At 41.4% G+C, this 27,269-nt stretch overlaps 2 protein-coding genes across 9 annotated transcripts in view; one reads left to right on the top strand and one right to left on the bottom strand.

The window, feature by feature from the left end:
* The window catches only part of CTBP2 (C-terminal binding protein 2), a 198,034-nt gene extending 193,484 nt beyond the window's left edge, over positions 1-4,550 (top strand). For 4 of the 6 annotated variants that reach the window (XM_053388939.1, XM_053388942.1, XM_053388941.1 and 1 more), the window contains one exon: positions 3,096-4,550. In XM_053388939.1, the coding sequence (XP_053244914.1) occupies positions 3,096-3,276 (181 nt within the window). In that variant the 3' untranslated portion in view covers positions 3,277-4,550. Of the gene's footprint in view, positions 1-2,479; positions 2,833-3,095 lie in introns of all 6 variants that reach the window. The other 2 variants (XR_008330589.1, XR_008330590.1) reach the window with 2 other exon arrangements.
* A 3,454-nt stretch (positions 4,551-8,004) lies between these two features.
* The window catches only part of ZRANB1 (zinc finger RANBP2-type containing 1), a 39,436-nt gene continuing 20,171 nt past the window's right edge, over positions 8,005-27,269 (bottom strand). For 2 of the 3 annotated variants that reach the window (XM_053388938.1, XM_053388936.1), the window contains 8 exons: positions 22,553-22,740; positions 20,125-20,278; positions 15,850-15,921; positions 15,110-15,308; positions 13,380-13,500; positions 11,813-11,942; positions 10,249-10,478; positions 8,005-9,380 (listed from right to left, as the gene is read on the bottom strand). In XM_053388938.1, coding sequence (XP_053244913.1) covers positions 9,162-9,380; positions 10,249-10,478; positions 11,813-11,942; positions 13,380-13,500; positions 15,110-15,308; positions 15,850-15,921; positions 20,125-20,278; positions 22,553-22,740 — 1,313 coding nt within the window. In that variant the 3' untranslated portion in view covers positions 8,005-9,161. The remainder of the gene's footprint in view (positions 9,381-10,248; positions 10,479-11,812; positions 11,943-13,379; positions 13,501-15,109; positions 15,309-15,849; positions 15,922-20,124; positions 20,279-22,552; positions 22,741-27,269) is intronic. The other variant, XM_053388937.1, reaches the window with a different exon arrangement.

The following is a 27,269-nucleotide window of genomic DNA, read 5'->3' on the forward strand; positions in this document are numbered from 1 at the left end:
GCACAGGCTGAAAGGTGGAACATTAATTAACTGTAGGGCACCCCCCCCATGTAATGTTAAGGGGTAATAAGTTTAAGTCTAGAAAAAGCAGAAGAGATGTGGAATGGTTACTAGGCAGGGGTGGGGGTTTTTGGGCTGCTGGAAATGCCAATCAGTCCTTTTAGGGCACTTCCAGACGATTGTTTCGTTCAGCAATAAATGTGCAGTTGTCAGGAACTTGTTACAAGATAATTTAGACATCCCTTGAGACAGTGGTTTTGTTGCAGGAAAAGCCCAATTGGCTAGTGCCCATGATTTCACAAGCCCCCTCTGTTCACGCACACACCCTCCCTTGGATGTTTATGGTAGCTCTCAAGCACCAGACTATTTGTGCAGCCTTCAAAAAGAGCAGTAAACAGGAGGCAAACCTCTGCAGATGAATTTGTTTCCCTCCAAGTTTTAAATTTCCTGTGTGTTTAGGATTGCAGAAGTTATGGAATTTCCCTGATGGATCCCAGTGGGATTCAATGGACCCCTTTTCTCTCCACCTCTCTTTAGCCAAGTAGATAGTCCTCTAGGGCAGTTATGAAAGTTTGTGCTCTCAGATTTCTTCCATGTGCACTAAAGGTAGGTATGTGTATAGGATATAAAAAGGGCTGTGAGTTTTTCTGGGATCCCCACATGCATGGATAGTGTGCCTATGTGGAGAAGGATCCCACTCAAGCATAATCTGACATTTTGAAAGCCAGAATTTTTGTTTCACTTAGGAGACATAATTCCAAGGGGCAGACATAGCAAGAACAAAAATGAACCTTCACGAACTAGTCTCTCTCCATCTTGTTTTCGGGTCAGAAGAGCTGGGCTTCTTATTTATCTCCTCCCCATTTCATTACATACTGTGTATACTAATATTTGCATTTTTGGGGAGGGGGACTTACCTATGTCCAGCACAGAACCTTCCTTCCAAGGTCTAATCTAGTGACCTCTCCTATACTCTTACAGCATACCTTCAGAACAGCTTTTATTCTTTTCTTTAATTAACTTTGCCTCACAGGTACACCTGGTCTTTTTTGTAAACTGTTCTCTACCAGCATCTCTTCTTTTACACAGTGTTATGTTTCTTCTGCACTTGTGTGAAAACCCACACAATACTGCTCATGAGCAGAGTTTAATACTGAGTTTCAGGAAGCAAGGGCTAGGACTGGGAAGTAGCTATGTGATACTAAGTAAAATCTGAAAAACTAAGAGTCTAGATATCCAGTTCCTGTTGCCTTTTGCAACTCCTTGCTCTTTAGTGTGATTAGCAGAAATAATGGAAGTATACGCCAGCTTGTTTACTGAACCTATTTCATGCAGACTACAGAATTTAAATTCAGTATAGAATATATATCATCTGCAGTGTACAACCTTGCTTATGATGCAAGAGGCTAATCTTGTTAATCCTACTCCTTGAACGGAGTTGTATGTTAAAACTAATTTGCAATATACCTTTCTTCCCTAAATTTGTCCTGTAAATTCACAGACTGAGAGCCAGACAAATGCAAGTTTGCTTCTGCTCACACATGGGGGCTTTTTAGCTTCCCACCCTTCTGACAGCAGTCTGACTTAGGACTTGCAGAATTAGCTGTCCTGCTTCATCTTGCAGGATTAACAGTGTGATAATATACCAGTTTTACATAGGGTTTCATTATCATGCATATTTCCCCAAAGCACAATTACTGTTCTAGTATCCTAAAGCCCAAGTCCAACTTGTTTCATTCTCTGTATGTCATACTTTCTCTCTCTCTCTGTCTTTCTCTCTCTCTCTCACACACACACACTCTCTCTCGCTCTCTCACAGTGTAAAGCTCTTTCATCTACACGGCCTGGTTAATGTGTTTAATAGTAATGACGACACATGTCAGGTTGATTTCTGTCAATTTCCTCCCAAACACTTGTTCACACAAGGGACTTTCCACCAACTCTGTGACAGCTTTGGTTTTCTTCTTTGAAGAGCTGGCCGGTGTGCTATTTCTCACTAGTTTGGGGACTCACCTCATTTCCTTCAGCAGGTACCTCTTGCATTCCAACATGCTTTTGAAACTCAAATCTAAATGCCTCTTTGAGCTTCCAGAACTAGCTATGCAAGTTACTCAGACTGTTGTCTTGGGCTGATTGTTCCCTCAGCCCCTGGTGATATGGATGGAGCAATTGATGAGCTGACTTATAAGAGGTTTACAGTCAGACAGACACAAGTAAGAAGTGTTATCATAATTTAAGGGCCCATTCCAGCTAAGCAAAAGCCCCAGAAGAGGTTGGTGAGAGGCTAGAGCCAGGGTGCCACAAGTCACATTATTGGGGTGAGGGCATGAAACTAGTCTTGTACAGGCACCATGTTCTCTATCTCATTTTATTGAAAGAGGAAACATCCTTTTTTTTGAATTGAATGTAATGTATGTGTTTAGGAAAGGGATGCTGTTATCGAACTACTGACATTAGAACAATGTCACATTCCATTTAGGTTTTTCTTTTCAGCATCTCCATGAGCCAGTCCACCCTTCTGCTTTGTACTTCAAAGGATTTTACAGGAAGAAAGAGATGATACCTAATAGCCAAAAAACATTTCAGTCGCCCTCTGTGGCACTCAAATGAATTAACAGCAAAGAAGCCACAGTCGTATTTTGTGTTCCGATATGTTTGACATCAATAAAAGGCTGACAGGAAGAAGGGATGGCAGTAGCGGATTATTCATATAAGGCTGGTCCCTCAGCTGCTGAAATGTGCACTCTGCGGCTCTCTTTCAACACTGGAATCATTTTTTTGTCTCATACTTCAATGTGGGTAAAAGCAATGTGAAAAAAGAAGAGTTTGAAGGTGATAATTTATATTAGCTTTGATTCCCCCCTCCCACCCAAACAAATACTGCTCTTACGAACATACTTTGAAAACTTGACAGATTTTGCAGTAAAAAAAAAGTACTTTCTCTTACCATACCTGGATAGCAGTGATTTGGCGATGAATGAAACTGACTGCAGGGTATTTCCCCTCCCCCATTACCCTTCTACTACCCCCACAGCCTGTTGTTCTATGGAATGCTTGCATGTCTCCTTTTAACTAAGAAATCACACTCTTCCTAGATATCCACCAGGCATGGTGAGCGTTACACCAGGCGGGATTCCGGCAGCTATGGAAGGTATTATCCCAGGAGGGATCCCTGTTACCCACAATCTTCCGACAGTGGCACATCCTTCCCAAGCTCCATCTCCTAATCAGCCGTCCAAACATGGGGACAACAGGGAACATCCCAATGAGCAATAGCAGATAATTCAAAGCACTCCGATTTGGGACCAAGAGACATTGGGGGGGGGGGGATGACACATGAACTGACGGGAATTTGATACAAAATTTGTAAGGTTGATTTTGGACTGACGCATCATGTTGTTCCAGTGTTAACTACAAAAAAAATGGAGTCAAGACTTGGGGAGGGAGGGGGAATGCAGACGAAGTCACCTGCTTACTGAAGCACTGAAAACTAGGATGCGATGATACATTACTGATCAGCTTCTGTTATTGTATGTTTAAGTTTCCTTCATCTTTACATCAATCACAAGAATATATATTTCTTCTCAGTCCCTTTTGGGGAATAGCAGGTGACCTGCTGCTTAGAGCAGGTCCAACAGTCCTAACAAAGCTTACATGATAGTAAGAGGAAACCATCATGTGACTTCAGCCCTTTCCTTCCTCACTTACCTGGCTCCTCCTTGTATAGCCTGAGGAAATATAACCCAGAGATGGGGGAACTGTTTTGCTTGTTGCAGTTATATATGGCCACTAATGTATTGGAGGGATGCTACTCAAGTTTAACTACCGTCATGTAGGACAGCAATCTTGGTGGGAAGAGGGGGTAAAAGGCCCATGTTAACTAGCTGCCTCTTACCCACAGAAATGGATGCTTATTCTACAAGATACACTTAATAAAGTAGCTGTACACTCAATAACACGTGCTGATGATGCAAAAAAGAAAAAGAAAAAGTGTTACGTTTCACATTTATACTCAAATATATTTTTCTCAGTTTTAAATCCACAGCTATTTTATTGAGTGGAAACGTCTTGGGCTGGAAGGGGTTCAAGACTAATGTTGCATTTCCTTATGTCTCAGGAAAAAGAAACACTTTTTATGGTAACTTGTCAGACTGTATGAACAAACCCACTTTTTTAGACATGGAAGTCTTCTTTTCTTCATGTGATATTTTATACAAGAACACTTCAAAATGTGTTATTAGATGTGACTGATTTTAACAAATCCTATTAGATTTGTATCAACTAGTTACATGTTATATTCATAGTCTTTTGTGAATCATCGCCTTTTTGTTGAAAAAGATGGCCTATTTTGAGCCTTTGTATGGGTACATTCCTGTTTCTGTGATAAGTTTTAAAAGCTGTCCCAAACAAAACAAAAAAACCAGAACCAATGGCTACCAGAAGTATGTTTTGTTTTAGTGTGTTACCGTTACTGTATTTGTTTATTGTAAAGGTGGACATATAGCGTTCAGTGCAGTTTTCAATAAAAAGTGACAATTTCTATAATTTCACATGGACCAGGCCCTTCATGTCCTTTACCCTGTACAAAATACTAACACATTTTCAGGTCCAACAAGAGCAAGCTATGCCAAAACCACCCTTCTCAATGAAAGAAGGTGATTGATACATCTCTGCAGTCAAGATTCCAAAACACAATAAACTCTTCTTTTCAGAGCTGTGAGAAGCTCATGAGTGGTCTGAAGTAAACTAACTCTGCTCTTTAAAATAAATAAATAAACATACATCTACCCCCCAAAATCCTGTGTGCTTAAAAAAGTTCCAAGCAAACCAACAAGACTCCTCTAGAGTATCTGCACCTCACAGTTCCAGCAAAAATCCTGTCTGAATATAAGAGGAGACCACAGTGTGTCGGTTAATGGCTTGTTCAGACATTAGCTGGCACCTAAGACTTTACTCAAAACAAGATGGGATGAACTTTCCACTATTCTGTGCTCACTCTCCTACCCTCATCACTGCAGAAACTAATGGGTACATTGAGATAGACTCCAGATCTTGTAACAGATTTGAGGAAATTACAAGAGGTGCCCTGAGAGAGGTGAGGGAGAAGAAGTACCAATGCACAGCCCAAGTCCTTATGCTAACAGAACTGCTTTGTTGGACGCAACCCAGAGTTTCCTAGACCAGAAGCAGGAGAGATGAAAGACTGCATAACTCCTAAGAGCCTGCTGCCTGCTTATTCTCTCATTTCAAACAGAATGTGGGAGGGAGAGGGGAGCTTTGACCAAGGACTACTCTTCTCATCCGTATGAGGCTGTACCCTGCAAAGCGGCCCATGAAACCCACACCAGACTAGTTAACTACAAGCTTACTATTATTTGTTGTACCAACTGTGGCGTTGGAAACCTTAATTCAAAATAGCTTTAGCCACTAACTCAATATAGGACCTATGCCAAGTCAGTCTTCTCTCAACCCAAATTTACAGGATTCCTTTAAACAGTAAAGCACTAAATGTGCATCAAAAACACCATTAAGAACGATAATATTTTTTTAAAAAACTGCAATCCTCAGAACGCATTGCTAAGCTATGTGGAATAGAAGTTGAGAGCCATGGGAAGCGGAGAGAAAAGAGTAAAGCTGCCACCAACACTGACCACACAATGAGTCCATGCAACCGTTGGGACAGCGGCAGCAAAAGACAAGATGACTGGGATAGTAAGAACTAGGTCCAACCGCAAATGTAATACAGATGTGATTTCATGGCAAACGCAGGCTGTATGACCTCCCAACCTAACAGCAGTGTCCGTTTGAAATGAATAAATAAGGACTAGAATGGAATTTGAGGGTAGGGGGAAGTGAAAGAAGACACAGAATAATACATTAATAGACAAACTGAAAGCAAACCATTGTTACAAAACTTATATTTGTTTTGTTTTAAATTAATGGAAAAGCACATTACCAGCTTTGAACATATTCAAGGGAGTCAACTTCATAGCTGTGTCAATGATCTAACACTGCAATTATGAATAACTTACCATAGACACCAGTATAGAGCAATCAGGAGGAGGAACATTGGTGAGTTACAGAGAACATTTAGGAAGCCACACAAATGAAGGTGAAACAACATTTACACTGGCATTAGTGATTTTAAGAAGCTGCTATTGTTGGAACTTTGTTCTTAGACCAGGCAGTGGCATTCCAGATAGGCATAATTAATGTTGATGAAAATGTATACTTTCTAATAGGACACTCACATTTGAGGCAGACTCTGCTACTGCCAGTGAATCTGCTAGGAACCCCTGGTGCAAAATTTGGCTGCTTGGATGCAATTATCTTCGTATTACTTCCAGGTACTAACTTGAAGAAAAGAAAGAAAACCCTCCACTTAAAACTAGAGGAAAATGTAGTTTTAGAGGAGGCTGTAAGTCAAACTTCCATATAACAGGTGTGGGTGTGGAAGTAATCTTAGTACAGAGGACGTATGTCATTGAAGAGTTCTTAAAATGTTAGCGTGATTCAGGAAGCATAGGTTTATGCAGTAGAACAAAGCTTCAAACAAGATATTAAAAGTAATTAAGATACAAAATGGTTTGAGATGGCAAGAAGGGGGAGCCATTTTGCTGCCAAATCATTCCTTTTTGTTTACCACATGAAGTGATTCTTTTTTCCTAAGGAGAGGGGGCAGCAAATTTTGCAGTCCAAAAAGAACACAACCAAACAATTCAAATGGATGAAAAACCACTCCTTAAAGCAGGAAATATATGATAAATTTTTATAATATATCTCCACTACAGACTCAAGATGGAACTTGCCCTTCAGCTTCAGAAATGGTGGTTTAATTAAAAAAAATACTACCTCAACTGTAACTTAGATCACAATAAGTGGCAAAGCCTGGACTTTTTAAAAAAAGGTGTATGAGATTAGAGACCCATGCATTACTGCAGTGTTTGAGGCTCGCCGCAACTTGCTCAATGCCTATTCTCCAGCCCTGTAACAGCTACTAGAATTACAATCTATAAAACCACTAACCACCACTGATTATCATAGGGATGTACTGAGGCTACAAGAAGTGGTTTCAATGTTTCTGTCTGTATCTGTAGCTAGGAGCCAGTAAAAATGCACATTATTGTGTTTTTATTCCAGGCAGCAGCAAACACTTTCATCCAAAAAGACTCCAAAATTTCAGGCGTTGCTACTGCAGCGGAATAAAGATGGCTGGAGATTCAGCCATTTCCCCCTACTAGGATAGTAATGCTTACATTTAAGACATATGTATCGAAGTAGAATCAGCTATAGATGGCAGCACAGTGACTCAGACCTTTTAAAAAAACTTCCATTATTTTAGGTAACTGACTCCTCCCACAAAAGCACAGCTTATTGCATTGGTCCAGGACTATGGGGATTCCACCACTAAGTATGTAATGTAGGCAGAAAAAGCATTTAGAAAACCTAAAATTAGAATTGCACATAAAAGCAGGACCTATTTTTTAAAAAGAAATCCAATTATTCTCCAGCTTAGGAAATTTGACTCATCAAAGGTAAGCATGTACCTTTGCCCCATAATCTCTGCATGCACCAAAAGAGAGAACTAATGACCAAAACACATACAAACACATCCATCCTAAGCTGAATCAATGTACTTCTTCAATGTAGTACCTTGAAGAAATTTCAGGGAGGTTTGTCAACAGGATTACTTTTGTAAAGTATATTTCAACACCATCTAATCCACATTTAGAAAAAGCAGCAAATTCTGAAGGGTTCCTATATATATTTTTACACATATGTAAATGTACGGCTCCTGTCCAGATTCTTAAACAAGGAAATCTATTTTGCAAGAGGTTCCTTGTCCTCATTTCCACCATCATTAGTCTTCAAAAAGTGCTTATCAGGATCTGCTTTATGCATACAAAACTATTCAACCTTTAGTGTTTTTTTAAAGTGAGGTTTTTGGATAGGCTATATCCATTCAAGATAGCATGGCTAAAGTTATCAAGTATAATAAAAAAAGAATTTTCTACTGGAGAATATATTCTGAACTTATACTGTCAGGAAACTTACATATTCAAATGTGGCCACAATCAATCAACATGCAAAAAATTCCAAAGTTTACATACCAAGGAAAGATAATATACAGTACTTTAAAACAAAGCTTTAGAATGAAGGCTTTTAAGGAAAACTGCCAAAGTGCTTTCTCACTCGATTTTAATGACCAAGGAGTGCTCCTTAATGGAGGTGATTTTAACTTGCAGGGGAAAGGCTTGATAAAATAGTAATTTCTATTGTACAACTCACAGCAAGATCAGGTTTGGACAAAATGCAGTTTTTTTCAGTTCAGTTTAGATGTAGCAGATTCCACACGGTAGTTAGCATATAGCTCTCTGGAACAGTACTTCTCTGACTACTTTAAGTATGCTGGAAGGGGGGAAAATATTCCAAATAAGAGATACAAAATATTAACGGACAGCAGAGAATTCTTTACAAAAAAAAAAAGTTCACTCAATCAAAATGTATCATCCCTTCCATAGGTTGGTGTGTTTTTTTCCCTTTAACATTTCATCTTCTTATAATGGGCACAAAGGTAACTCAAATCTGAATAAAAACAATGAACTGCTCATACTTTTGACTCACTCTGGGTATATGGCTTCAACAGCAAAAAGAAAAGCCACATCATCTGACCTGGGCATTAGGAAGATTGCATATAAAATGGGTCTGTTAGAATGCTTAGGAAGTGATGCAGAAGAACCAAGTTTTACTGTAAGTCTCAAAAAGAACAAATATTAATCTACGGTGTGCTTTTAAGTGCCCTTATTCAAAAGAAATTTTTTTTCAATTATTTTAAGATGCTGGTAATACTTTTTCCAATTACACAACTTTCTTACACAACTACATGCAGTACATTTATAGGCAGATGTACAACTGGAAAGAAAAATGCTTTCTGTCTTGGTAATAAAATTAGGGCTTTGCTTTTTTACAAACTGTAGTCCAACCAACGTAGCTGTCTTCACATATATGTTGAGCCTCTGAATTCTCCCCATGCCGATTAAAAATCTTACGCAGGCTGCTTCCTGCTACAATTAGGTCGTTGTGTAACAAATTGCTAGAGCACGCCCCAAGTGCTGGGGGATCTCACCACACATTATTCTCTGCCAGGTATCTCAATTTTATCATTCATCATCATCGTCTTCATCTTCTTCTCCATCTGAAAGGGATGTACAGGGGCGAATTTGTCTATAGCGATCAAGCCATTTCTCTACCATCTGTGTTACCAGGGGATGGTTGCGCCGGCGAGAACTTTTCTGCATAGCAACTAGGACTCCACCCTCCGTCACGCAACAGTCCAGCCACTCCCTGAGCAGCTTCTCCTGTTGTTCCTCATTACCAATCTTCAGAAAAAGAACACAACACTTAGGACATGATTAAAATCAGATTAGTGACCACAACTTTTTTTAAAAAAGGGGTGCCCTGCAACATTTAAAGTGCTCCAGGAAGACTGTCTTAGGAAAGTGGATTTTTTAAAGGGACTATCTAAAGCAGTGCATAAATATCGTATTTTTTTCCTTCCTATAAATTAAATTTTATGTAACTGCCAGCAAACACAAACCCAAGTATTGGAACTTTTAAGAATGCACACCCCACCATTAGGCAGGCAGAGAATAAGAATAAATAAAAGTCCTATGCTTTCAGCTACTCTCAACTTTGCAGTCTTCTTTTAATAAGCATAGAAATGAAATTGTTTAATATTATGAAGGGGTCTTGTAGCCCTTTTTAGGCTTTCAAATTTTCACTTTCTAATTACAAAGAGAAAGAGACAGAGACAGAGACGAAAGAGACAGACGGAGGGAGAAACTTATAGAGATCTATAACTCACACCAGCAGAACATTCGACCATACTGTTTTGCCTGTTATTTCTGGTTGGGAAGCCTTAGCTTTTCCTCAAAAGCTTTACTAATACATCTGTTTAAAAACAACAACAACAACAACCACACACACACACACACACACGCACACGCACACCAACACCAACCACTCTCACAAACCAATTTCAGAACAGAAAGGCAACACTAAGTTGGCACACAAGGCTTCTCATGCCTGTTACTCAAACGACTGCAATCTGTTTTCAAATGTCTTTGCAACTGCTACATATCAGCTGTAGGCTCTCTGCCATGTAGATTCTCCAGAGAGGCTTCCCCCCCCCTTTTTTTCTGCTGATGCAGCGACTCACTGAACACTGAACTGCTTAGTGTTTCTTACCTCTTGAGCAGACAGGAAGTGAATGTGCAGCAGCTTCCTTTCACTGTCGACCAATGGTAAAAAAGTAATAGTAACATCATCATCAGTGTTCAAGTTAGCACCAGCACCTCGGTTGCCATAGCCATCATTCTCCATGGCAACCAAAGCAGAGAAATGGCCCCTTGTGTAGCCCAGAGCAATAGGGCTTTTCCAACAAAAACTCTGTTCCCATAACAAAGGCAAATATACACCTACAAAGAAGGAGGAGTGATGAAGGAGTTAAATCAATGGAACACTGCACATTAATTATGTTGAGGGGGGGAAATAATCTGAAAGCATGACATAAACCACATTTACAATGTACATCTCAATATGTCTTTTAATACATCGTGATACTGGTTTCAAATTTAGGAAGCTGACTCATTTTAATTAGTGGTTATAAAATATATTTTACTGTGGACCACAGAGTAAAATATAAGACACAATACTCTCTTCCTAAAGCTGGCAATTAAAAGACTGCCAGAATCATGAGCTGCAGTAACAACTCCCAAGAGGCAATCTAATATTCTATGCAACCTTTTTTTCAATGATAAACCCATGAGCATGAACTTAAAATACAAACTGTCCTGTGTAATTGAAGTAGTGAAAGCCGTATTTGACTCGGTGTCCATTAATCTAGTCCCCACAGCCTCTCATTACACATAACTGAATCTCCCCCTGCCCGTCTTCTAGCACATCAGAAGTTATTCATAGATGCTTCATCAAAACAACTAAACTAGGAACGTGACCTGCCTTGAGAGGGTTTAAAAATAGCAGTGAGTAATCCAAGTACATATGTAGCATAGCAACCTTTCATAGAAAAAACTCTGCCCGGTGCATTTGCACATGAGATTGCCCTCAGCATGTCTCCTGACAGACCAGTGGCTCTCCTGCACTCACTTAACATAATTCCTGTTTTGTGTCCTCTTAAGAAAAATAGGTGGCAATGCATTTAAATTGTATGGCAGTTAAGTATTATGGTATCATGCACTCAACCTATCTGTAGCCAAAGTTATACTCACTTACATGGACTGACTTCATATTGTAACTGCTGTACTGGGGAAGGAGCATTTACACACACACAATTTGGATCCACAATAGACCCTTGTTATCAGGCTCTTGCCTGACTAGCCCCAAGGATCCAAGTGCAAACACACTGCTGCAGTGGAGCACATACACGTAGCAGGCAGAGCACTGTAGCAAAATACCATGTTATACCATGCCTTCCCTATCTGCCTCTCTCCCATTACAGAAAGCACCCAAGAATGGAAGAAGCTACAGCATCATCAGAGAGAAAAAGATCAAGTAATGACTCTAGCCTCCATAACTGATCTCTGAAGGCTGTTGGGGCTTTCAGTGCTTTGTCACTTTAAGGCAAGAAGGCAAAGAGGACCCCTTGAAAACAGCCACATTAGCAGAGTGCTCTTAAGAAGGTCGGTAGAGCACTGCTGAATGTACTCTCTGTCAAATCTAAAATAGAAAAATGTGAACACTCAGGATGTAAGCAATCCTTTCTATAACAAACATTATTGTAAGTCACACTTACCTTGAAAACGGGTATATCCTAAAGTTTCTCCTCGGAAACTCTTATAATATTTTACTCCATAAACTATAATTGGTCTTCTAAGAATATGTGCAAGTACAAAAATGTGTGTCTGTTCCAAACTTGCTCCAGGCTGTATCAAAGAGAATAACACTTGAAATAAAAATGATATCTATCACATGAGACAGACCAATTGACTGAGCCTTTGATTTCAACAAAATGTTCATGTAACTGAAGTCATGAACATTGTTCAGATGTTAATTACATATCAATTATTTTTGGAATTGTTTGCATTTTGAAAGCTTTAATTATCCAGTAAGTATATGCAAGCATCACTGGGTTGGTGCTTAAATTATTATGGGGGAGGGGCCAAAATAAATCCACAAGATTCAGCTACCAATTCTGTCTACTTTTAGTCAGATTTGCTCTTCTATGAACAATAGCTAAGAGCGGGGTTAGGCAACCTAAGGCCCATGGGCCACAAGCGGCCCACACGGGTCATTTAACCGGCCCACAAGCTGCCCCTGAATGAGCTGCCCGTGTGCTGCGCTAAACTGGTGTCGTGTGGCGAATTGCTTCCATGGTGCCGAAAATCACATCTGCGGAGGTGGCGGAAATCGCGGCCGCGCACGCTCACAATCCGGCCCACAAAGGGATCCCCGCTGGAGTGAATCAGCCCAGGCGAGGTAAACCTTGCCAAGCCCTGGCTAAGAGGGTAAAAGTAACAAACAAGGACATGTTTCTTCAGGGACCCTTATATTTTTAGCCTTGCCCAAAAACATCAATTTATCTGAAATTTCTGTGTACTAATTACTATACAAGACTGTATTTTCAATAGAGAAGAAATTTTAACATTACAGTAAAATGTGACCAATTATGAAATCTCATATGCCTCTTCAGTACCACAGTGGCAATTACAATGAAGCAGAATAAGGGCTTCTATTCTGGAGGTCCTACTCATTTGCCTTTTACTTCATGTCACATTTGTTTTATTTTGTGACGTAAAAGTACTCAGAATGAAAAATGCTAAATGATCATTTGTGCATAAGACAAATGCATGCATAATGAAATTATCTACCGGTCTTGACTTCTATATAATACCTCCAGGACAGAGGCACTGTACCTCTGAATTTCAGTCACTGGGAAACAACAGCAGGAGAGAGATACTTGTCCTCAAGTCCCACCTTTAGGGTCTCCATAGACATTTGATTAGCCGCTGTGGAAAATAAGATGCTAGAGCAAGATAGGCCTTAAGTAGAGTCCTACTAGATCAGACCAAAGGCCAACCCAGTCCAACATCATATTCTTACAACAGACAAAAACTTTGGAAAAATATACCCAAGCAGGATTGAAAACAATCCGAAATGGTCCTGCCACATCCAAGCCATCAGTAACGTTTAAACTGAGAATATGTCGGTCAAGAACAGAAACTCATAAATACTAACCGTAAGATTCAAATAAATAGGAGCAAAATAGATAGAAAAGCTACAGCTGTGAATATAAAATACAAGTAACTTTTAACTGTGCTCCCCCATGCTTTTTTTAAACACACACACACACACCGTCTTACCTGACTCGCAAGCGAAAGTATAAATGCCCAGTCTTCCTGCCACTGTTCTTCTCGCAGTGAGAAGTGTAAACCAAAGCTTTGGGAGTACCATGACTCCCATTCTTTCCATCGGGTATAGAACCTACAAAAATAGCATAAAAGGACTCAAGATGCATTTTCATAATTCAAGATTGTACCGAACTATGCAAGCTTTCGCTGAAAGTGGCTTTCTTCAGATTCACACACAACACACAATACTTTTCTTGCTACTTCAGCCAGGTATTTTACGGGAGAGAAGTTGAACAATAAATGCCAAATCCTGAGAAGTATATATATAGTATTTGGTTGAAACATAGCTCATTTAGCATCTCTTGTCTGAATTAGTACAAGGTTTTTTTTTATGTTCACATTGGATAACCTGGGAGTTAGCATCCCCTGAGTGGGAAGCAATGGACATGGTATGTCTGCAATGCCCCAGGTAAGAGATGGGGTGGAATGCCTGTGAAAGGAGTTCAACTGGAGATTAATTGTTGTGATGTGCCTTCTTTAGTGTGTAGTGGCTGTAATAGGCCTATAACTGGGTTCTTTGTCTGGCTGAGCATCTGTGACCATCTTCAAGAGAGTGGATTGTAGGCAGAATGTACCAGGAGTGGGTAGGTGGGAGAAATCTTGAAGAGTGAAGCAGAACTACCTATCTTAGTATTCAATGGGAGAAGGTATGGCTGGAGGAGGAGGACAGAAATCACACATGAAAGAAGAGATATTGTTGATCCAAGACCTTGCCTAGATATTTAGAACTCATAGCAGTGGTAGGTGATGCCTTTACAAACTGGGGTAATGCATAGCCACTGACTCCGAAGCAATTCTGACACCAACTTCCATCAGTGCTACCTACTCCATCCATATAAGTTTCTATTAATCATTATAACTTACTGGAATTTCCATGTTCAGAATAGGTATAGCTATGCATGAGAGTTGCTAAAGGAAACAGTAACACACTGTTGCCCTCATAAGAGTGATTTGGCTGATCATGGCTGGAATCAGTGCCACACCAGATTGAGAACCAAGGCCACAAACCAAGATAAAAAGTGAGGTCTGAGTCTCAGCTACTAAACACCCAAAACTATTACCTCCCCAAATCATTTCCCAGTTCTAGATGCCCCGTTAACTGATTAAACCAGTCCCAATGAATTTTCCTCTCCTATTGATTTTAGGATGTTCACACTTCAAGAGAAGTAGTTTGGCATGCTGTACGAAGAATCACCTCCAATCCATAGTGAAGTTGTAGTCTGCAGCTCTATGGTAATCAATATACCAGACTCAAAGTTCACATAATGAAAATATTTTGCACAGCAATTCTAGTTAAGCGAGTGATATGGTTTGGAGCTATGTAATCAGAGGTTTGTGACATTTTCCAGAGCCCAGATATTTACGAGGACAGCAACAAGCAGCGAAGATGACATGATTACTTCAGTAACAACTTTATATAAATTGCATTGGACAAAAGCCATTTTGAACTGATTGATCAATTATACTATTTTAATGGTACAACACAGACTTTTTCTCCATAGATGCCAGAAAGGCAATTTTGTATAAGATTCCAAGCCACTGAAGCAGAAATCCTCCAAATCCCTTCCTCCATCCTATGACAGCAGCAAGTATCCAGGTAGTCTTAACAAAGAAGCTTGCATTTTTTCAAGATAAGACATCTGAATAAGCTGTGGTCATTTTCGTTCTTGATTTCTACTTACCAATGAGAACAATCATGTAAACTGTCATGAAGCGCTTTACGTAGCACCGAGTCCTTATCATAAATGCCCCATGTAGCTTGTAGTACTGAATCAAGCAGGCAGTCCCCTGCAGTCCGATTCCAAAGTGCATAAAGTCTACTGTCCAAACGCGTACCCAATTCCAGTGACCAGTTTATAATGGGAGATTCTTCTTCAAGTTCTAGAAGATAACAAGCAACACAATATTAATCATCCTAAATCCTACAAAAAATACCTGTTGCATTTCAAGATACTAGTGTACATGCTTCTGAAATTCTAGAATGATTAGCAGAATACAGCAATGAAGTTCCTTTCATAATCATGAATACAGTTATAGTGGCACACATGCAAATGTACAACTCAGTTATGACTGAGTATCATAGTACAGACTTTCATATATTTCTATTAATACTCCATAAAACCTAACAACTGACACTTCAGTTTTCTCAGGGCAGGCTATCAAAAACAATAAGGTATCTATGAATAACTAGCACACCACTGTACATTTCAACAGAAATCTGTAAGTGGTTTACATGAATATATCATTTTTGTATTCCATTCATAATACTACTGCTAATAATATTAATAATGATAAATTCCACTTTAAGTAACATAATTAAGCAACAATAAGCATAAAATAGCAAATATTATGCAGAACATCAAGATACAATATCCAATGCAACATAATATAAAACCTTGCATAACAGAGATACCATATTTACCTTTTTGAACATCTCTATCAAGTACTTCATCAAATAATTTCTCTTGGACTGTTGGTGGCAAGTCTTCAATATCTGCAAAACCAAGAATGAGCATGACAAATGATTGAACTCTAGAATCCACATATTCCATATGAACAGCTATTCACATGACAATCACACCAAGTGAAACAGCCCTTTAGTCCCAAGAAAGAGGTAGAACAAACCAGCGCAAGTACACTATGTGAAATGCTTTATAATTTCTCTATATGAAATTATGGCTCCAATCTCAACTAATCCTAACTATGCTCCCCACACTCAAAAACAAGACAAAAAAAGTTTCATTTCGAAGCCCACTTAGAACATTGGGCCCCACTGTATCCCTAATACCAGGAGATCAATGAGGTCCAGCACTTCCACCATGCTAAAGAAACTTACCTGGGAGTTACAGTGGAGAGGCGGCTTGCAGGACAGAGTTTCTTCATTGGGTCCTAGTAAACTGCTCCAGCAGCAGCCCAGATGCCAGAAACCTTGACAAAAGTATTTCCCAGAGCTCCTCACATCCCTATCAAAATGCATCAGGCATGCATTTCGCAGGAATGCCACCTCAGGATGACACCAGAGCAGCATGTTAGGGTTGAATGGAGGGCACACAAAACTTATCCATTGCTGCTGTCACCTGGCAAGTTTTGATGATAAAGTTTTGATGTTGCCAACTGCAACATTCCTCACTGGTGCAGGATATGTTAAAATTGGAACTTAAAATGCCTAAATGTTCTTAAGGCTACAATCCTGATAATCATCTACATAGCAATCATATTGCTTTCCCCATCCAGAATAAAACATGTATTGGGTATACAAGTGAGGCAGCCAATGCGTGTAGCTGAGTGCTGGGAGAGCTGTAGCTCAGTGGTAGAGCAAATAGTCCCAGGAGAGCCTGGAGAGCCTCTGCCAGACAGTGCAAACTAAGGTTACCAGATTTTTTTCAATGAATCCGGGGACAACAGAGGGTTGGCCGCTGCCTTGACCTCAACCGCCACATTTTCCTCCGAGGCTTCTATCTCCTTTCTCCATGAGCCTAGGCAACCCTTGAGCTGTCGGTTCTTCAGTGGTGGTGGTGGTGAAGCGGTGCGCAGTGGATCAGGCATGGAAGGCGGAGAAGGAGGGCCAAGAGCCGCGGCGGTGAGGCCATCAGAGCATCCCCAATCCCATTCTTACTTGCATGCAAGCAGGAGGGGGCAGGGATCCCTCAGCTGGGAAGGGAGAGATCCCCGCCCCGCTCCTGCTTCTATGGAAGTAGGAGTTAGGAGGCTACTCCGATAGGCAGCATGAAGCCTCCCTTCACAGCTTAGTTGCTGGGGTCAGGGAAGGTGGGGGCAGCCCGGAAGCTGCATCTTAGAGCCCCTGCACCACCATCATATGGGGACTTCGAGCAGCTCCTGAAGCCAGCCAGAGACAACTGCTCCGGGCTGCTGAGACTGCCGCTGCTGCGTTTCCTGGGGACATTAGATGAAATCCGGGGACATTCCAGGGATGGAATTTGTCCGGGGACTTATTCACAAATCTGGGGACCGTCCCCGGGAAACTGGGACATCTGGTAACCCTAGTGTAAACAACACTGAGCTAGGTGGACCAGTAGTCTGACTTGTCTAAGGCAGCTTCGTATGTCTGATTAGGGTGCCTTCAATGGAAAAAATGTTCAAGCTCATACGTCTCCCACACAGGTATGCATCTCTGTGTAGGAAATTGCATATAGGAAATGCAATATATTTATCAGTTCTGTGTTGCACTGGCATTTTCAAACAAAACAAAATTAGGAAAGAAGACTGAAGTTTCTCAATTGTTAGAGCTCTACGTTATATCTTCAAGTATCCATGTTTCCTTCCCTATCTCATCCCACTTACCAAAAGAGATACACTAAATGTAATTATTTTCACTTACTAGAGCAGTCAAGACTATTTCGCATTACATGATCTAGTGAATCAGAACAAACTAAGTACAACACGTACAGTTGGAGAAAAGGAATGTTTCTGTTTTTAGAAAAGCTATGGCCGTTTTCCTCTTTAAAATACTATCTTTAGCATCAAGCAATTCTCTGCAGTAACAGAAACACAGGGATTCTGTGTTTATGAGATCACTACTCACGTACAATTGCTACAAAAATAGTTTCAAAGCAGAAATGGTCCCTACATACTGGAGAGTTTCCTCAAGTTATACAAGTGAGTGCTTTTTCTTTTCTTTTTTTAAGTCCAAGCTCTGCAAAAATATTCAGAAACTGGTGGGAGAAAGGAACCACACTTCACTGAAATGTTGGCACCATTGGAAATATACAGATGCCAACTCTCAGCTATCTGGTCACCTCAGTTAGGAGTTCAGGCTGAAGGGAAACAAACAGTAATTAGCTATCCTTTGAGTCTGGGACCCAGGGTGCAGGGAGGCCTCAGGGCCTTTGAGGCATACATTCTCTGAGCCCCATTTCTTCTCTCTTTTTTCTGGTCTGTCTGTAATGGAGCCAAATGGGACACAGAGAACTGTACCCATCCCATGCTGATGCTATTGTGAGGGCTTTCAGAAACTCACATACTCCCAACTTTTGCCACAATGGCTCCTGTCATACGGACTGAACTATCGTCACATTCATTTCTATGTTGGAGCTGCACTACTTCACGCTGAGCAAAGGGGCTTCAACACCTGCTCCGACAGACCCTTATGGAGAAGTAGGTTTCCCAGAGCAGATCTCCCTAGTAAGCTAAGGAACACAGACATAAATATTTTGTCTCTGGCTCCAGTCATCATTAGCTGCAGCTTTGCCCACTGCTGGTATGCATCCCTCATCAGACAAAAGGTTGCCCACCCTTGTACTATATCAATTGTACAATCGCAACTGAATGCTCTTCAGAACTCAGCAATTTCTTTGCTGTGCAGCAGTAGAATGAAGTCAGCAGCAGAATTCTGGTTATTTTACAGCTTCAGTGATCTCAGGCAGGTGTACAGTATCAGAATTTAGAATATTTCCATGATCAAGGTATTTACTAACAAAACAGTTTGAATCCAAGACTATAATATAGGCCTAAAGTATGTGTCAGGGAACTGCCATCTGAGACGCAGGAGGTGAAAGGGCTCACGGAGGGTGAGAGAGACCATTCAGCTGGGGAGGGAACCAGCAGGGGGAGAAGTGGAGTTCCAAGGGAAAGTGAGTCGGAGGGAGGGCTCAGAGACACTTCAAGCGAGAACAGTGGGGAGGTTTCAGGACCTCCTATAGGGACACCCACTCCTCGCCGGAAACTGTCACGCCGAGAGTCCAGAAGACGCGTTTCCGTTAAGGAGCTTTTATGCTGGAAGAAGTTCCGTAAACGCCCACTGTCCGATTCAACGAGCGACTGATGGAGCCATGCTTAAGGAGCTCCGTCACAGACAGAGGTTTGTGGACTTAGCCAAACTCTGAGGGACTAGGATTTTACGCACAAGCAGCTCACCATCCCATCACAGTATGGTTACCTGATGTCCCCATTTCCCGGGGACAGTCCCCGGATTTAAAAATCTGTCCCCGGACAAAATCCGTCCCCAGAATGCCCCCAGATTTCATTTAATGTCCCTGGATTTATATTTTAAGTGTTACAGATTTCTTAGTAGGGAATGAATGTTGTGTGATTGGTTCAACGGCACAAGACACATTATATGCGGACTTCCAGTGAGGCAAAATGGCAGGCGCCATGGCAGCGAGCAGCTCCTGAAGCCAGCCAGAGCCAACTGTGCTACCAGGCTGGCTCCGGGCTGTTGAGACTGCTGCTGCCACTGCCAAGGGGGAACAGGGGACGCCCTGCACGTCAACTGGGGGAACCGCTGACCCCCCTCCCACCGCAACCCAAATCGAGCCAGAAGCGAGAGCGCCCAGCCACCCAGCCAACTGCCCACAGAAGAGAAGATATTGCTTTTTTAAAAAAACAAAAACACTTTTTTAAATAACTTTTTTTCTCTTTTCAAAAAAATCTGGATTCTTTGAAAAAAAAATCTGGTGACCTTAGCCTAAAGAGTACTAGCCTAAAGAGTACAGGAATGAGTCTCAAAGTAATTTCAATGTTAATATAAAGGAACTGTGACAACAGTCTTTCTCCTGAAGTTTCCTCTCATCTGAAATTTACTCCATGTGTAGTCAAGAAGCTTAATGAATGAAGATTTTTCAAAACCTACAGCACTTCTGTTGAGGAAGTATAAGAAGTAGTCAGAAGTGGGCAATTTCATACACCCATTTATCTGCTAAGGACAAGATAACAGATAAAAGAAGCACCTCATAATTACCTGCAGGTAATGTAAATGTTACAAGGTCAGTTAGGAAATAGCAGGCAAAGTCTCCCTTCCGCTGATGAAGAGATGCAGCAATTTCACGTCGGATTTGCTCAGTAAGCTCTGGGCATACCATAGCTGGAATGCACTTAGCTGCATGTTGGGATACCTGTAACAGGATGTTTCATGATGTTATTAATTTAAGAGAGAAATGGACCACACCTGCTAAAACGTAAGAGAATCCCCCACCCAAGGACAGCTGACAGTAACAGTAAGACCCAATGTTCTGCATTACTAGAATGGTGGATTGGGAACAGAGGCATCTCACTTCTGACTCCTGCTCAGACATATAGGTTGCTGGGTGATCACAGGGCAGTAATGCATTTGTAGTCTAACCTACCCCTGTGAGAGGGAAAGGGGGGTGCCTGCATGGATACCAACCCGAGCTCTTTGCAGGAAGGACAAAACTATCCAAAGAGTGAACTAGGTTTTGAGGCGATGTATGTCACTTCTTCCATAGCTTAAATGCTACTCTGTGATCAATTGAAATTGAGTTCCTAGAAAGAGCTGCCAGCATTGGATAAGTCTTTGAACTAACTGGCATCATTCCTTCAGAAACAAAACAAGAAGGTAGTTTTAGCAGCCCTGATTTCTGTCCATATCTAGTGAATACATGAATTAATGTGTTCCTAATATAAAACACAAGGGACGCGGGTGGCGCTGTGGGTAAAAGCCTCGGCGCCTAGGACTTGCCGATCGAAAGGTCAGTGGTTCGAATCCCCGCGGCGGGGTGCGCTCCCGTTGCTTGGTCCCAGCGCCTGCCAACCTAGCAGTTCGAAAGCACCCCCAGGTGCAAGTAGATAAATAGGGACCGCTTACTGGCAGGAAGGTAAACGGCGTTTCCGTGTGCTGCGCTGGCTCGCCAGATGCAGCTTTGTCACGCTGGCCACGTGACCCGGAAGTGTCTCCGGACAGCGCTGGCCCCTGGCCTCTTAAGTGAGATGGGCGCACAACCCCAGAGTCTGTCAAGACTGGCCCGGACGGGCAGGGGTACCTTTACCTTTACCTTTAATATAAAACACAGCTAAGATGTAGTTTACAGCTGTATCAAAGTCCCTCACATGGTAGGGTTTCCAGGACTGCTTCACAAGGAACGTATTTCCTACACTGAGATTACCTCCATATAGAAACCATGTCCGGTGTGAAGTAGTCCATAAATACACAGCTCCATTGTCCCTTTCTGCCTAGCCTGGTAGTGTCTTGGATTTATTCATTTCACTTATTGAAAGTTAACTACAATACTAAAGTCAGAGCAATCCCTTCAATGAACATAACACATTCTTGGAATATTTCTCCAGTGCTCCACCATCTATTTTGGAGAACATTTCAAAATGTTTTAAAAAGCTCTACATGGCTTGATACTTGTAAAGCTACACCACATCAACCTGCCTGTGCACTGTGGTCATTTTCAGAGGCCTATCTCTGCGTGTCATTGTCATCTAAGCTCGGGCAGGTAGAAACTGGGGACCTTTCTTGATTGAAAACATGCCTGTGGAATGATCATCCAGCAACCACTTTGATGTCTTTTTAGAGCCAGTTGAAGACCTTTCCCAAGGACTTCTAACCTCTGAAAAGACTGTTTCATTTTTAGTGTTTTCACAGAAGTTTAATTATGTATTTGTTTGATGCTGTAAGTTGCTCTGGAATTATACTGTTATAAATTTAATAAGAATTGTTAAAGATACAGAAGAGCAAAGCTTTGCTCAGGAAGAACCAGTGTTTCCTCATCAACCACTGTGAATAATTTCTGTTAGTAAATAACCCAGTAGATGTGGACAATCCAGTACAATAAAACTCTCATCACTCTCAACTATTGGCAATGCAGGCTATGGCTCATGGGAACTAAAGAGTCCAACAACTTCTGGAGAGCCACACATTCACTAAACCCAAACAGGGCTTTTTGGTGGTGGCTCCCCATCTGTGGAAGGCTTTTCCCAGAGAGGCTCACCTGGCATTACATGTCTTTAGGAACCAGGCAAAAACATTCCTCTTTACCCAGGCCTTTGGCTATTAAATAATCTATGGCCTCTTAAAGAGGGGGGGGTGCTGTTATTATTGTTGTTTTATTATTACACAGACTAAAATGTGTTCTTAATGTTGCACACCACTCTGGGATCTTTTAATAAAGGTTAGTATATAAACTGAATAAAACAAACAACAACAGGAAACAGAGGATAAGACTAAGGGACAGCAAAATCTCTATTGGTATTGGCACCATTCATCTTATTCATATACCTCTCTGGTATACCTCACCAAGAAGGATCAAACTGACCACCAAGGCTTCAGCACTACTCTCATTAAATTCCCTGCTGATGCTTCAGTTGTCTCTGGAACCAGATGCAGAGACTCCCATAAGCACACATACCAGCAAGTGAAAACTCACCTCTGTAAGCAGAATTGCTAGCATATCTTGTCTTTGAAAACGTATAGCAAGATGAACAAGTGTGTATCCCACATCAAAAGCGGAAGGGCGATTTAACAAGCGTACTTCATCTGCAGAAAGCTGGCGTGCAATATCTCCTCCTGACGACTTGTATGCTTCAATAGCAGCTAAGTCACCTTCTACAACCCCTAGAGACATGGAAGATGGGTCATAAAGTTAAAATTTCTAATATTACTTAAGATAATGACAGTTCATTCTTAATCAAGTTACCATTTATTGTACCATTTCCTTACCATACATCGAGATCCTAAGTTGGGGAAGGGCCTTGAATTTGGTTGCCATCAGTGGAGCTCTGTGCCTTGCCAGTCACACTAACTGATAATGCATAGTATTTTTGTCACAGTTCACATGAAGGTAGAAACGTATACAGTACATGTCCATGGAGGAGGGTATGCAGATCAAGTCCATGCAACTTTTTGTCTACAGCATGGTAGTTCAAGAGAAGGGATGAATCAATTGCTTATATTCACAGGGCCTCTGTGGAAGGACTTCAAACATTACTAATGAGATTTGGTTCTCACTTATAGCCCTATCTAATTATACTATCCAAAAATCACACAAATGGAGCCCTTCTAAAATGACCTTAGGGCTGTTTGGAAAATTCTCTCATTGGACACCAGATCAAATGTGCCAGAGTTCCAGTGACAGATCTGCCAAAGACACATTACAGAAGTTAGGCAGGATGCAGCTTGAACATGGTTGGCTTCAATATGAAGCTACAAAACTTGCTGAAGTCTTCCTTGTGGCTGTATACAAACTACTACATTGTTGTTTTTATCCTTCAAGAAACTCAAGGCAGCATACAAGGTACTCCTCCCCACTTCATTTTTCTTCACAACAGCCCTGTGAGGTAGGCTAAGTCAAGAATTTGTGATTTGTCTAAGATCACCCTCTGAGCTCCATGGCTGAGTAGGGATTTGAATGTACTTCTCCTCAGTCCTGGTCTTGAAACTAACCACTATAAGACATTGGCTCTCAAGGTGAAGGAGGAAACTGCTATGATATAGGACACAAGTGGGGAGATCATTTGTTTTAGCAAGTCCAGTCAGTTCATATAAACTTAATAACATCACTCTGAGTAGGACACGCCTTTGTTTCAGGAAGGGTGTTACCTGAGCAATTCGCCATAAGCTAGCCAAAAATCACACAAAATAACTACTCTGTCAATGCCATAAGCTGAATACAAAACATTACAAGCCATCTGAAGGAGGGGCTATGATGGCTCAACAGGACTAAGATCCTATGCAAGGGCAAATTGCAATGACTAAGAGGTACCATTTAATAACCACTTCAAAAGTGCTAAGTGGATGCCTGCCCTGGATAACTTCATTAATGTGGGGTCTTGACTGAATATGGATGTACCAGAATAAAGCAAACAAAGGAAGTGTAACTAGGAGTGCAATGCCACCCCTGAAGAGGGGATGCATTTGGTACATTGCATTTAGGATACTTAATTTTAAACAACTGAATTCATTTTATATGCTTTCCTCATCTTCCCAAAATGGACTTCCAGGAACAAGAAAGTCCTGGTACAGAAAAAAGGGGATCTTATTGTTCTGAAGAATGCAGTATCCACCAACACCATCATGGCAAACTGGAAAGGAAATAGGTTTGTGAGAGTCTTGGCAATAGACAGGATGTGCAAATATGTACTGAACTGCCCTTAGGAGAAAATGAAGTAATATCTTTGGTAGGATCCCTCTCCTTCTGGATGAAAGAGATGACAGAACGCAAAAGGAAGCTCCTGGAACTTACTATGTTTAGACCAGGCATAGGCAAACTCCGGCCTTCCTGAGGTTTGGGACTACAATTTCCATCATCCCTAGCTAAAAGGACCAGTGATCAGGAATGATGGGAATTGCAGCCCCAAACATCTGGAGGGCCGGAGTTTGTCTATGCCTGGTTTAGACAATCTTATCTTGACTCAATAAGCCCCAAAGGGGAACAAAACTTGTGCTCAAAGTCCCCTTTCTCCTCCACACACTGCAGTAAGCTGGGAAGTGTTTAATTAAGCTTCCTTTTTCAGTTAGATCCAAACCAGGAAACTATGGTTACTAGGTTTAGAACAAGCTAGGATATTAAACCAACTGCAAATAATGGTTTAAAATCCTGTCTTGTTTCAGTGCTGGAAAACATAGGGACTTCAGATTAATTCCAGGGGAATTTCTGGCTTATTATAACACACTAAGAAGGAAGAGGACCATAAAGAAGGCTGATCGCCGAAGAATTGATGCTTTTGAATTACGGTGCTGGAGAAGACTCTTGAGAGTCCCATGGACTGCAAGAAGATCAAACGCATCCATTCTTAAGGAAATCAGCCCTGAGTGCTCACTGGAAGGACAGATCGTGAAGCTGAGGCTCCAGTACTTTGGCCACCTCATGAGAAGACTCCCTGGAGAAGACACTGATGCTGGGAAAGATGGAGGGCACAAGGAGAAGGGGGCGACAGAGGACGAGATGGTTGGATAGTGTTTTCGAGGTTACCAGTTTGACCAAACTGCGGGAGGTAGTGGAGGACAGAGGTGCCTGGCGTGCTCTGGTCCATGGGGTCACGAAGAGTCGGACACGACTAAACGACTAAACAACAACAACAAGAAGGAAGAAATGGGAGATGATCCAAACTAGACCACAGAAAGAAGTGATGTTCATTCTCTGGGAAATAACTACATACCCTAGGAAACAACTATATACTCAATCTTTTTGAGTCTTAGGAAGATTAACTAGGGAAGTGAAACAGTACTCTTTACAGTAAGAGAAGTGGCAGCATACAACGTATTTTCCATATTGAAGCCATCTAAGCTATTCCAAGCATGTTTAGCTTTATAATCTCTGTTCCAGAGAAATTGCTTCTGAAAACTATAAAATAGGAACTAGATTATTTTTTTTTAATCCCCAACATCTTTGGTTTCCAGCCAGCAAAGAAAAGCTATACAGTAAAAGCACTGTGTAAAATTCAATCCTACACTTTTATGTTAACATTACATAGCCTAAAGTAAAAGTGATCAAACTTGCAGCATTCAGATTTTTACACTGCATTGTATAAAACAGTATCTTTCTGCAGGTATTTATCAAGCTATATCCTTTACTTAGCACACAAACCTCTGCTTAAGAGAAATCAACAAATTCATGTGATAATAATAATGAGGCAAGTGCCCCTAACCCTAGAATGGGGAATCTCTGGCCCATGGGACAAATTTAACCTACTAGGCCTCCCCATTTTCCCCTCAAGGCTATTTTCCCAAAACCAGGCACACCTGTCATCAGATGTGATGTCAGATGTGAAGCAGATGTAAATGTAGCTGCAGAAAGCATGATTGAAATGTATTTCATGTTCTAAGCCTACATAATGATACTCTACTTTTGTAGAATGGGCACTCCATTTCATACCAAGAAAGCCACAATAGAGTGCTATCAGTAGGTTGCAATTGTCACAAATTATATTCAAAGTTTTCCTTTTAAATTTGTTTGCATGTCAGTTCTTAGAAACATTGATTTTGTGGCATTCTGTACCATAGCCTCCTTTACTCACCAGGCCAAAAGGGAGAATGACTCTCTGGGCACAAAACATTGGATCCAAGGTACAAAGAAATGCCAGCACAACTGGTTATTCCTCCCTCCCAGCTTAGTAAGTACCGGAGACTTTGTAGGGGCTATAAGGACCCCCCTTCTTACCCTTAAGTGCCCCTTGCTCCTCCCCATGGGCCTGTCTATCATGGGGGCCAGGACACACAGGTGCATAAGGGCTGGACTGTGCCTAAAAACCAAAAAGGAATCTGAATTTAGTATTTTTGTACACACATTTACTCAAGAACAACTAACATATTCAAGAGATTTATAACCCACCTTTTGAGAAAAGTCCTCAATGGGGCTTACAAAACCAGTTGTGCCTGCGCCTGGGAGTGGAGCAGAGCTGGGGCTTGAAAGATGGAGGCCAATGCTTAAGCGGATTACAGCAGGCCACAAGTTTATTGCTCATAGCTTTCAAATAATATTGGCACGGAATGAAAGGGAATCCCAATATTACTGAAAGCTTATGTACAGACATGTGCTAAACATGCCCAGCCCATCAGTTAGGAAACCGGGTAACTAGCTAACAGCATAAGTCACTCCTTCTGCCACTGTCACCATTCTGCAGGTATGGCTGGTGTGTCAGCTCCCAATTAAAGTTGGCCCATGAGTCCTCACCTCCAAGGACCCTTACGGCAGCCAGGCCAACACAGAGAGCACAGCCCCACTTCCCCCTTTGACTATGGTCCCTGCCTAACGTGCAAGCACTAGAGTGAGCTATGAGAGGACAAAATAAAATTGGTCTTTAAAAAAAAAAAAGCCAACAGAGAGGAGGTTGACGGAGCATGAGATGGAGAGGATAACTGACTGATTCTCAGACCACGCAATGCAAGCATGAGATAGGGGAGAAGTAAGTGATTCCATCTGCACACCTCATTCCCCACTTTTGGTACCTCTACCAGCCTGGGTATTGCCGAGCAATATATAGCAGAAGCACTGGGAAGAGTGATGGGATATGAGTGCTGCCAACTGTTGGACATCCAGCCTACAGATCTATGAAAGGATATAAATACCTTTGTTTGTTGCTTAGATTGCTACTGTTTGTGGAAGCCAAATGGTGGGTCCTCCTCAGTGAGAGTTAGATTGCCAG

Source organism: Podarcis raffonei, chromosome 5 (genome assembly GCF_027172205.1).
Source record: "Podarcis raffonei isolate rPodRaf1 chromosome 5, rPodRaf1.pri, whole genome shotgun sequence".
In the NCBI taxonomy this organism is placed as follows: Eukaryota; Metazoa; Chordata; class Lepidosauria; order Squamata; family Lacertidae; genus Podarcis; species Podarcis raffonei.